The sequence below is a fragment of the Ornithodoros turicata genome, chromosome 4, assembly GCF_037126465.1.
Source record: "Ornithodoros turicata isolate Travis chromosome 4, ASM3712646v1, whole genome shotgun sequence".
Taxonomy (NCBI): Eukaryota; Metazoa; Arthropoda; class Arachnida; order Ixodida; family Argasidae; genus Ornithodoros; species Ornithodoros turicata.
Window position 1 is genome coordinate 73,622,451 of NC_088204.1, and position 11,673 is coordinate 73,634,123.

Consider the following 11,673-nt stretch of genomic DNA (forward strand, 5'->3'; position numbering starts at 1 on the left):
GGCTGTTCCTTATCTTTCATCAACCCCGTGTATCAACCGAGCGGATGACCACGAGATTGACAGCCGGATAGCTGATCCAAAGAGCGCACTGGTGCACTCCTCCGCGCAAGAAATTTGTAAACTGAAACCAATTAATTACTCGGAAAAATCACTAAGTGTCAACGCGGTTTTTTTCTTGCAATATTTTTCGCTGAAGGTCCCGATGCGCAAAAATAGAGGTTCCGTAAGCGCTCGAAGTAAAATTTAAAAGTTAGGATGTTTATTTTATTGGTGAGCGTATGCAAATGGGCCGCTCAGTACTCAGTTCATAGCCCAACTGGCCACTCAGCTCCAGACTCGCGCACTCACGTTCAGTCACTGGCAGCTCAACTCTCGAATCGCGCGCTCACGTTCACTCAGTGCGCACTCACGCTCGCTCACTCACTCACTGCCCGCTCAGTTCTTGGCTCGCTCACTCACGCTCAGTCACTACCCATTCACTTCTCGGCCCGCTCACTCACCGACAGTTCAATTCACGGCTCGCTCATTCGGGTTCACTCATGTTCCGCTCAGCTCTCGGCTAGCTCACTCACGCTCATAGATGGGTAGAAATCCAGCGAACCGGTAGAGATGTAGGAAGGGAGTTGCCTCAGGACAGAAGCCGCCGATATTTCCAACAGAGACTGTTCTTCTTCTGGGCCAAGAAGCCCCCAGAAGAAGAACAGTCTCTGTTCGAAATATCGGCGGCTTCTGTCCTGAGGCAACTCCCTTCCTACTCACTCACGCTCAGTTCATTAGCCGAATTGAGCGTGAGTGAGCTTTGCCGAGGTGTGCTTGTGACTTCTTATACGTTAGGACTACTGGTCTAATGCGTCTTTTACGTTAAGCCTTATTACTGTAACCGACAACCGGGACATTCTGTTTTGACTCAGAGTGTTTGACTGTCTGCTCTGGCTGTGGCTCTTCGTCTTGTTTCACCGACGGATCTCTTCTTCTTACTGCCGATCCCCCCTTTTGCTTTTTTGATCTACGCAGGTGTACCGGGATCTCAGTCCGACCTACTCGCGTCTCACCTCCCAATGTTTTTTTTCTTCTGTCCGTAATCATCGCAGATACAAAGAATGAAATATGTGTGGCTATACTAAGTACTTAATAGCTTTATATATATATATATATATATATATATATATCAAAGTGAAATAATAAGACTTGGACTACAGATTACAGGAACGTTAACAAAAACTAATTTATTTATTGGGCAATTTAACACATAGATTAAAAAAAGAATGGTCGACGTTTCGACAGTGGCACTGTCTTCGTCAGGACTGCATATGTTTGCACATGTGCCCACATGCCTTCATTACGGAGTTTGTCCTCCAGCTAGTCTGCATCTACGCCATTTTAGCGTAGATGGCACACGATTTCCTGGCTGACTGTCATAGTCTGGTAGCAGAAGTAAACGCAGCAGAAAGGACGCAAGCACGAGGGAGAAGTGACAGACAACAGAAACTGCGTTATAGACTGCTCGTTCTGCTGCAGTATGTCTAGACTGAAGGCGTTTTGGGGAGTGACGGACCACAATATGTCATATACACTGTGCCGTTAAATATACCATAAAGCACTATAGACGTGCAATCTCAGAAAATTCACCTATTCGGTAGCCTGAGGCATCAGTACGTCACAACATCTGTCCCATGCATTCGCAGTTTATTTTATTTTATTTTTTAAGTTTGAAATGAATAATTACACGCATCACTGCGTCGAAGTTGTCATAGTTGCCACAAACTCCGCATTGCTCGTCAAGCATGACCTGAAAACTACATTTCATGCTGATAACACCGGGTCCAAACGGAATGAAAGTCGGCTACGTGGCCACCAGGAGCAGCAATTCAGTTTTGAACACATCACTGGATCACTGTTGCATTGCGAATCGGGACTATTTCCCGTACGATTCCTTTTTTCCCATTCCCCTTTCCCATTCGTTTTTTTTTCTCAGTTGCGAAAATTATAAGTGCTATACATATTGATGAAAATACGTCATGACTTTCCCTAAGCGAAGGGCGCTTGAAATAAGGTATTGCCAGCACTGACTATACTTTTCTTTAGCACGCTAAATCGTGAATATATGCAGCATCAGAGACACGTAATCCGTTTGGGCAAGAGAAATTTCGCATTCATCTCGTTATGCACCCGTTAGAGATCGCCGACGGCGTTTGAGGTCCGACATCGCAGTGCATCTCAAACTAACTAGATTTCCTTGCACGATGTGCACTCGACTACGTCGCACTCAATAAACTAATCCTGTCAAGTGCGCTGCTCGATTCATTTAACGGCATTGCGTCACGGGCTTCCACGGCAGTCTGCTAGAATTGGCGCAAGGAGACGTGCAGTTTGCAACCTCGTCACGTATATGAACTGCGGCCGTAACGGAAGAGGAATACGTGTCCAGTACTGAAATGAAGTTGTAGAGCCGTGTCAGAGCTGTGTCCAACTGCGTACGTGAGTAGAGCCCCGTTAAAATGACTATCTGGTGAGCAAGTACGATGCGACGTTATGTTGCATTTTTTTTTCTCTTTCACTTGGGAACGACGCAGAAGGATGCCATGTCCCGTGGGGGCAAAAAGAATTCGCTGATGTTTGAGCTCCTGCTCGTTCTGAGTGCTACGTATTTGCTTTTGCGCCGATATGTTGATGAGATAAGCAAATTTAGGAACGGGGTTGTTTGGGAAACTGACGCGAAAGTCAAATGATAGTCGAATAGAAAGCCAACGCGCTGTCGTCACTTGGAATGTCGAAAAGCAGAACCTTGTTAGAGAGGCAGGGTGCTGGGCGGCGTATTCTGCAATTTTCGTTTGCTCTCCGGGAATCACTCTCACTTTGACAGAAAACAACGCGTATTTAATAAAAGTGAAACAACGGGAGCAACCTGTTACTCTTCAAAATTGTGAACGAGCAATAAAACAAATATTGCAACAAAGCTGCTAGACAAGACCAGCTGGATCTGCGTCCGTGCAATATTTATCAGGTGGTATATGCAGGAAGTACGTGGTAAATATGTGGTACGTGGTGGTATACAGGGTGTTGGCTCTCACGTGTCCAGAAATTTTATTTAAACCGAGCGATAAACGAGAAACGAGCGCTACTTTTCAGGTACTTGACTAGAGTGCTACTTGTGAAGCAGTACCTGTTTCTTACTCAAGCAGCAGAAAAGTACCACTTGCTTTTCTTTTATCGATCGCTTTAAATATAATTTCTGGACACGTTAGGGCAAACACCCTGTAGATGGAAGAGCCAAGCGGTTGAGAGTTTAATTTTCACGGTTTATCGGAAAGTGGAACTGAGGTGTTACATGCACATATCTAAATTTTTAAGCATCTAATATACGTCCACCAAGATACGTTATACCTGCTAGGCAGCATTTTTAACACGTTTCCACATTAGTAAAAATGCATGGTACTTTGTGCCAGAAAACACCTTGTAGCTAAGCACTGGTGTCTTCGAATACCTAGTAGATGTAATTGGATCTGCTATACTGACAGGGCAGTGTTGTCTTGTTTATACCAGGGGATTCGGACAATATCATACGACTAGCTACGCCTGGTTTGTTCACCGAAAGGGTCTACGAATAATGACTGGAAAAGAGCGCCCCCAAGCGATACATCGAGCCAATTAATTTATTTGTGCATGGATATGAACTATATGTGTGAATGCATTTGTGTACTCACGGTATTGCTGACGGCACTATCCGGACGTTTCCTGGACGAATGAAGAGACTGGTGGGGCAGTCAATGACCTGCAAGATACACAGCGTCAAATGAAGAGTTTGCGCGGATTATTCTTTCTTCAGCGTGGTTACCCTTTTCGTTATGTACTCGTATAATAACGTCACGACATCTCTCCGTTGATTCTTTTGTATTACGTCAAATTACCACGCGGAGCTCATTCACGTGGAGGATGCCGAAATATGAAACAGCGTGGATCCAGACAGCATTTGTTCTGTGTGAAGAAGTCTTAGCAATTGGCATATATCCACGATAGCGGTTCCGAGAACATGATTGGCCAAACGCATTACCGCTTTCAAACGATCACATTGCTTGAATGTCACAGCACCATTTAGTATCGTTTTCATGTGGTGAATTTTGTGGTCAAAGTGTGGAAACACAGCCCTGCGCTCGGAAATCGCTAGCCGTGCGCTCGTGCCAGGTGACGTGACAGTTCTCACCCGAACAACATATTCACGCCGATAATATATCACCAATATATTTTAAATGACACCGAACACCTTCAGAACCGTGCCATGTGTTTTATCCTCCGTGAATATTCGCCATATTCAAGCGCCGCCTTCCTGAAACTGCGAGAGGAGCCAAACGCCACTTAGATACTGAAGGCCTGCTTATTGCTGAAAGACGGAAGTCCTTTTTTCTCTTTTAATAAAACCATACCCGGCCCCCTCCTGCCCGTGCATCTGACGCACCGTGTATTTAGATCTGCTTGTGCTTACGTATCTGCTTTTGGTCCGCGCCTAATTACGAATCCCATATGGGGCCGTCGAGACCATATGTTGTAGCGTACCCGCTACGGACAACCTTTTCAAAGCACGACCTTCGCTAGTCAAGTTCCGCCTAACACAATGCTGACTCCTGCGCGAGCATCGCCGTGTGTACTGATTGGAAATTGGAGCCTGCGCGAGCTGAACGGATGGATTAGTGGGGACGGGATCGTTATGCTTGCGTTGCAATCACGCCGACACATGTGCGTAATCACCGCGTGAGGTGCGCGACCCCCAAAATTATGTACATAGTGTCCTTTTCCCGACTCTGTATGGAAACGTAATCAAACGTATGTCAAAACACCTCACAGATGACGTTCCTGACGTGAGAAGTTTTGCGGGATATTATCACTGACATGCTCTGTTCTATGCGCTGAATCGAGCTTCATTATGCAAAACAGACGCACGTGGTGAATTTTATTAATCCTGTGTTAGCGCCGCGAAGCAACTGTGGCTATGGGAACGTACAGACGGAGACAGGACAGCAGGAATGAGATGGGGACAGGGGGTTAGTATAAATCCTGGGCTGACTTCAGGGGAAACTGTGCCGACATACGTCTGGAAAGCCTTCGGAGAGCCCAGGGAAAACCGAAGTGCAAAGTTGGGGTAGTTCGTGTAACATTACTAGTTTAGGCTGCCAAGGGGACGGCGGACAAAGAAACAAAAAACAAACAAACACATGGGATTTCTTTGTCCGTCGTCCCCTTGGCAGCCTAAGCTAGTAAAGCCAGGGAAGCACTCAGACAGCACGGCCGGTGAAATGATTCGAACCCGTGTAACCACCCAGTCTCGACGTAGAAAGCGATCATCCTAACCACTATGCCACGGGGGCTGGTCCACATGGTGAAAAGCACATGCTACGTTCGTGAATGCGGAACACACATGTCTGTGCATTGTCGGTTCAGACGGAAGTTCACGCACTGAAGTATTGGCGTATGAGTCGAAACGTCGGTGACTACCTCCATAAGTCGTTCTCCCATACTTGATGACAACACACACAGTCGGGAACGACCTCCATAGTTCGTTCTCCTTGATGTAAAATACCCCTACTCGGTGACGTGTAGGTTCTATACTTGATGACAATATACGTTGGTAATATTTCCTCGTTCATAAGTTTCGTTCTACATGCCATGCCAGCACCACTAGATATATATGGATCTCGTTCCTATTTTTTTCGATGTGGTTCGCGCAAAACGAGTTCAGCGCTCGGAATTTGTTCATTCCTTCTAGTGCATCCTAGAACATTTTACGTACCCCGTAGTCAGTTTGCTCAGAAATTTCACGAATGCTATAGCACCTTGCAGTAATGCAGCAGCAGTGTTACTGTACGTTTTTTTCCGTAATAATGTGGTACAGTGTTCAGTACTATAGCGATTTTTCTCCTCGTTGCAAGTTGTAACGTTGTATGTTATTTGCATAATTCAGAGAGCGTTTTATATTCCACTATCATTTTCTTCACATCTGCATAACACGTAAATACACCTTCTCTATATACGTCAGTTACCTTTGTAGTTGCCGAGGTAGGGCTGTACTAGCCCCTAAGGCGACTCTTCCTGAGTTCTGGATTGTTCGCGTGGTCTGGCGGACACGAATAGCAATCCCCCTATAGGGTTAAAGTTGTACTCCACAACGTCTCAAAGAGAGGGACTAGGGGATGGTGAACGAAGGAGCGTATCAGTATAGAGAAAGTGCTCATTCAGCACCTCGCACAAAGGCACACTTTTTTGTTCCGCCTCGACTTCAAATTCATTCGAGGGACTCACGGAATTTACGGAAAACTGTGCATGAAACGCCCTCTGCGCTAAAATGCCCACAACACACATCCGCTATTGTCTTTCAGCCGATGCTATCAACAAAAAAATCGCTCTCACTCCCTATCCCTACTCAAAACTGATCCCTAACTTCTACTCACAGCTGCGGTATTATATTCGTACATCCGCTAAAGCCACGAACCAACCAACAACTTCCGCAGCCGGTGCAGCACTTTCTCTCTCCCATTTTCACTCCCCTCATGTAGGGATAAAGAGGGAAAAATAAAGGGAAAAATTTCCCTAGAGCTGCTCCGTAAAACTAGGGAAGCGAAATATCCACGAGAATTACTATAGAGAAAGGAGAGGGTGCTAAATGACAGGCAGAAAAGATAGGGAAAAGCACCGTATAAATTAAATAAATAAAGGGAAAAGGGGAAAAGGATGGAAGTGGTCTTTCGGGTGAAATTACCCGTCCACCGCGATACCAAGGGCCTTTCTGCGTCTCAGCTTACAGCTCTGCGGCTTCTCTTCGAAGACCAATCGTTTAATGCCTTTTTTTCCCCCCAAATCCCCTGGCTGCCATAAATAAACCCGGTATACCCCCGTTGAAATCTTCCGCACGCGGTAGGAACCCGCGTGTCGTTCCGGTCATCCAGATCAGCCGCCCGGCGCCTGCACCTAAACCTCTGTACGTTTGCTTTGATTACGATGTGCTTGCCGCGATCGACGGCGCGTGTAATGTGGCAGCATATCTATATGCGCATATCATGCGTCGTTCGGTCGGTAAGTATACACGAACCGCCCCTCGTCCATAACGGAGGCTCGTGGCTGTAAATGGATATCCATTAGCGGACTTTTACTGCCTGTCCTGTTGCGTCAGAGATAGGGATAATTATTTATTTCCCGCATATGCTTAGTGCCACTATAGGCTGCTCTATATACGCATCGTGTGAGAGGAAGTTGCCGTGCGTGTCGTTGGGTGGTAGGTAGGAGCTTAGGAAGCGGCTTTGGTATCATTCATATTCATGGGGAGGTTTTGCGGGGTGTATATATGTATATATTAGCCGCGCATTAATTGTGGACAACATCGCAGTTCCAATACTTGTCGTAACATAGAATAATGACGTAAACTGTGTGGTTGATAACGCATGAACGCACTTGGCGTCTTTAACCAGCTGTACTGGAGACGTGTCGCTCATCCCTTTCATTGCACCCAGCAAAGCAAAATCATAACTCGTAGCAAAGTTGATAAAAGTCATACCAGTTATATTATTATTTTAACAATTTTTTTTTATATTGACTACTCGATTTATAATTATTATATCTTAAAGTTACTCTCGCGTTGAAATCGATAATTTCAATTACTGCAAATCACAAAACGGGTTTCGCGTGGCTTGAGAGGGAAGTCTTTGAAAACTTTGAAAGAAAAAGGAAATGAAAGGTGCAAGCACGTGTTTTCAAGTGTCCTAATATCTGGCAAATCTTCTTTGCAGGCCTTTAATAAAGAAACCATTCGGGACTACCAAGATGGAACTGTACACCACAAGCCCGGAGACAAACGGTCCACATCACGACCATCGGCTACTACCTCATCCCACCCTGTTTGCATCCACATTACCCACCATACTGCAGACAAGCTCTCACCTCTGCAACGCCACCTCGTGCGACAACCTAAGCGGTGATCCACTCATAAACCCCGCAGCTTCCCAGCTGAACCCTGGCCTGGAACTGTTCTTAGCGAACCAAATCGTCGAAGAGATTTTAGCCGTCGTCGTCCCTATCCTATTCGGCGCCATCGCCATTGTTGGCTTCTTCGGAAACGCCCTGGTGGTTATGGTAGTCTTGTGCAACCCGCAAATGCGTTCCACGACGAATATATTAATCATAAACCTCGCCATGGCCGATCTGCTCTTTATAGTCTTCTGCGTACCGTTCACCGGCTGGGACTACACGCTAAATTACTGGCCTTTTGGAGACGTCTGGTGTCGTATAGTTCAGTACTTAGTCATAGTCTGCGCCTACGCCAGTATCTACACCCTGGTCCTGATGTCCCTGGACAGGTTCCTAGCTGTGGTTCATCCGATCGCTTCGATGTCGGTCAGGACAGAACGAAACGCGTACATAGCCATATGTCTCACGTGGGTCGCCATACTTGTACTGTGCGTTCCTGCCCTGTTCGCTCACGGTATGGAAGTGGTTGGAAGCTATTCAGCCTGCATGTTCAGAACCAGCGAAGGCTACAACTGGCCAGCCTTTCAGATATGCTTCTTCATGTCATCGTACGTTATCCCCCTCTGCCTCATTTTCATATTGTACCTCCTCATGCTGAAGAGGCTCTGGTTCGGTGTCGCCCCGGGAGGGCGAGTCAGCGCCGACAGCGTCAGGTCAAAGAAGCGCGTCACGAGGCTAGTGGTCGTCGTGGTCGTCGTCTTTGCCGTGTGCTGGTGCCCAATTCAAGTGGTGCTCGTTCTGAAAAGCGTCGATTCCTACGGCCCGTACATGACCCCGCCGAGAATCGTGATCCAGATCGCGTCTCAAATCTTGGCTTACACGAACTCGTGCGTGAATCCGTTCCTCTACGCGTTCCTGTCTGAGAACTTCCGGAAGAGCTTCCGAAAGATCATTCTCTGTAGCTCAAAGACAAAGGAACGAGGTCGCACTCGAACGCGCGAGGACGCTGAACGTACGGAGCGTGAAACGATGACGAACTGCAACGGCAGCAAGTCCGCTAAGATAGTCAACGATATCGTGTAGCATGTGATCACAGCGGGGTTCTGTGCCTCAAAGAAGAGATGTGATTTTGTGAACGTGATCAAGTGATAAAGCGAGCTACGGTGTCGCATCCTGAAAGTTGAGCGGCCAAAGACAGACATCCTTCTATGGTCATCACCACCACATATGTGTGAGTGTTTGTGTCTGTTCTGTTGGGTGAAAAACCTGTTGTTTTTGCGGTGATCTACCATACCTGCTTCGAAGCTCAGTGGATTTCACAGTTTTCCGGCACGTGGAATATACGGTCATCGTGTCTTCACTCTTTTCGTGAATACGGAGCCAGTGACAACAACATTATCGAAAAAAACGGAAACCGGAACTTGAAAAACTCTCGCCATCTGGCGTTGTTGGCGCCGTCGCGCACCACGTGACCTGCCTTCCTTCTTCCCATTGGTTCCCGATACTTTCGCGTGTTTACGTTTTCTTTGACAATTTTATACTGCAATTGCTATTTGATGACGAAAATGACAGCTGAAACTTTTTTGTGGTAAGCCGCAATTGCGAGTGTGGCTGGATCACAGGTTCCCACCCTTGGCTAATTATCCTAGAATCGCCGAAAGCCACGATATGCATATCTGTCTGTTTGATGTTTATTTCATGGAGGAGCTTGCGATGCCGGCAGAGCAAAGAGTAGCTACACTTAGCTCTTTTCTGTATGTAAAAGCGGAGACTTTTTATAGTCATGTCCCCGTCATCCAGGTTTCAGTAATTCGGATAATATGATTAAGGCTGCGTTCCAATACCCCGGTTAGTCGACTGCCTAGCGGTCTAACCGGAAGTGCCGCCATGTTAGGTCTCGTTCCAAATCTCGCCAAGTCCGCTATTCAGTCGGCTACCGCCTAGTGCGCATCGATGCAGTCTAGTTATACGCCTGACCATCTGACAGCCGGGATGGCTGACAGCGGGAAACGCTAGTACCTGCTGCGCTTGCGCCGTACGCATTTCTTGCGTGAGCAACGAGATGGCGCCACAGGCGCCTCGGCTAGGCAAGCCTGTTCCAATAGTGACAAGCAAAGGGCTCAGCTGCCTAGTCACGCGGCTTCGCGGGCGCGAGGTATTGGAACGCAGCATAAATTAGAAAGTTTACACCCAAAACTGGCCAGAACTGGCTCAAGTTGGCCCAGCAGCCATGGGATAGTATACGCTAAAGGACAGTGTGCCACGAGAGGAAGTGAACAGAAGAGAGAATGAATTGAGAAATTACTAGCGGCAGTAAGAAGCGAGGGCAACTGGCCAAACACCTGGTCGTTGTCTCCGTGCATCGCCACGTTCGCTTTGGTTGGCTTAGTCTCATCCTGTCGTCGAGGCTAGGTGGTGGAGCTAATATGCCCTGATAGGCCACAATCAGGTGGGCAACGTCACGACTACCGCACTGGCGGGGGTGGGGGAGATCATGCGTCCCGGGCCGACTTCACAGGGAACTGTGCCGACATTTGTCTTAAAGCGTCTGAGGCTAGGCTTGTGTGAGAACGCTGCCTCAGCCAATCGCCGTGTGCGCTTTCAAACAAATGTCACCAATGACTGGTCATGCGGTTGATGATGCTGTCAAGCAAGGCCGCGACTGGCGGACTCTTAAGGACCGTGTCACGCAATTTAAGCAACCGGGCTTTCTTTACCTGGTGCCGTTGACATAGTGCACCTGAATGTTTTTTTTTTTTCTGTTTTCCTTGTTTCCCCCCGTTTCCCCTGTGCCCACCCAGTGAGAGCACAACCTTCACAAACAGGGGAAAGGAGGAAGCTAGAGCGATGTCCTCTTCACCTACGTATAGCGAAAATAACGTATTATTGCGTGGCCCTTAATCCGTGAGGATTACGTGGGGCGCCAAGCTGGTCGGCCTCGGGATTAGCGTTGCCCACATGAATGTTCTCTAACGTGCGCTGCAGCCTCGGCACATGGAACACCGTTTTTAGCGTCTCTCTAGGGAATTTTACCAAGCCGACAAATTGTTGGCTTCCTCGGTGGGGTTCAAACTCGCAAGTCCAGGATGAGCAACAGTCGTCCACGCGCCAGCACGCCAGCTATAGTCAGTTCTATCGGACGCAGTCCAGGAATGAGGCCACGGCGTGTGGCCCTCCGTTCCTGGGGGCTTAATCGCTTCATCGTCGTTACAAGCTAACGAGTGGCGGGAAATTCAAAAAGGTGGGCACGTGACACATTGCGCGTGACGTGTACCACACCATTCACGTATCGCGCGAAGAGCGCCGTGCACGTGTTTTATCACGTGCCCACCTTTTTAAATTTCCCGCCCTCCATTTTGAATTTCCCGCCACTCGTTAGCTTGTAACGACCGTAACGACGATGAAGCGATTAAGCCCCGATTAAGCGATTAAGCGATGAAGCGATTGTCACTCCTCCCCGGTACGTTCCATTACCATCGATCAGGACTCAAGGTGTGTGTGTGGGGGGGGGGGGGGGGGGCACTATTTCCTTCACAGACGTACGAAAGAAACAAACAAACATGTTGGAAAGAGCGAATGATTTCAAATACAGCGAAACACGTTCCACATGTGTTGCTGAAGATGAACGTTGCGCGGTATAGCTCTTGGAGTGTTCACTGGGAAAAAAAACTGTACGACGCAGTGTTTCAGGTTCCCATTTGTTTGTCGACGTACACTGTACAG

The 11,673-nt window shown here is 47.6% G+C and overlaps 1 protein-coding gene across 1 annotated transcript in view; it reads left to right on the forward strand.

The window, feature by feature from the left end:
- Positions 1-11,413, forward strand: part of LOC135391861 (allatostatin-A receptor-like) — a 98,925-nt gene extending 87,512 nt beyond the window's left edge. The window contains exon 2 of the mRNA XM_064622367.1: positions 7,773-11,413. Within this exon, the coding sequence (XP_064478437.1) occupies positions 7,807-9,033 (1,227 nt within the window). The 5' untranslated portion in view covers positions 7,773-7,806 and the 3' untranslated portion in view covers positions 9,034-11,413. The remainder of the gene's footprint in view (positions 1-7,772) is intronic.
- Positions 11,414-11,673: the final 260 nt, after the last annotated feature.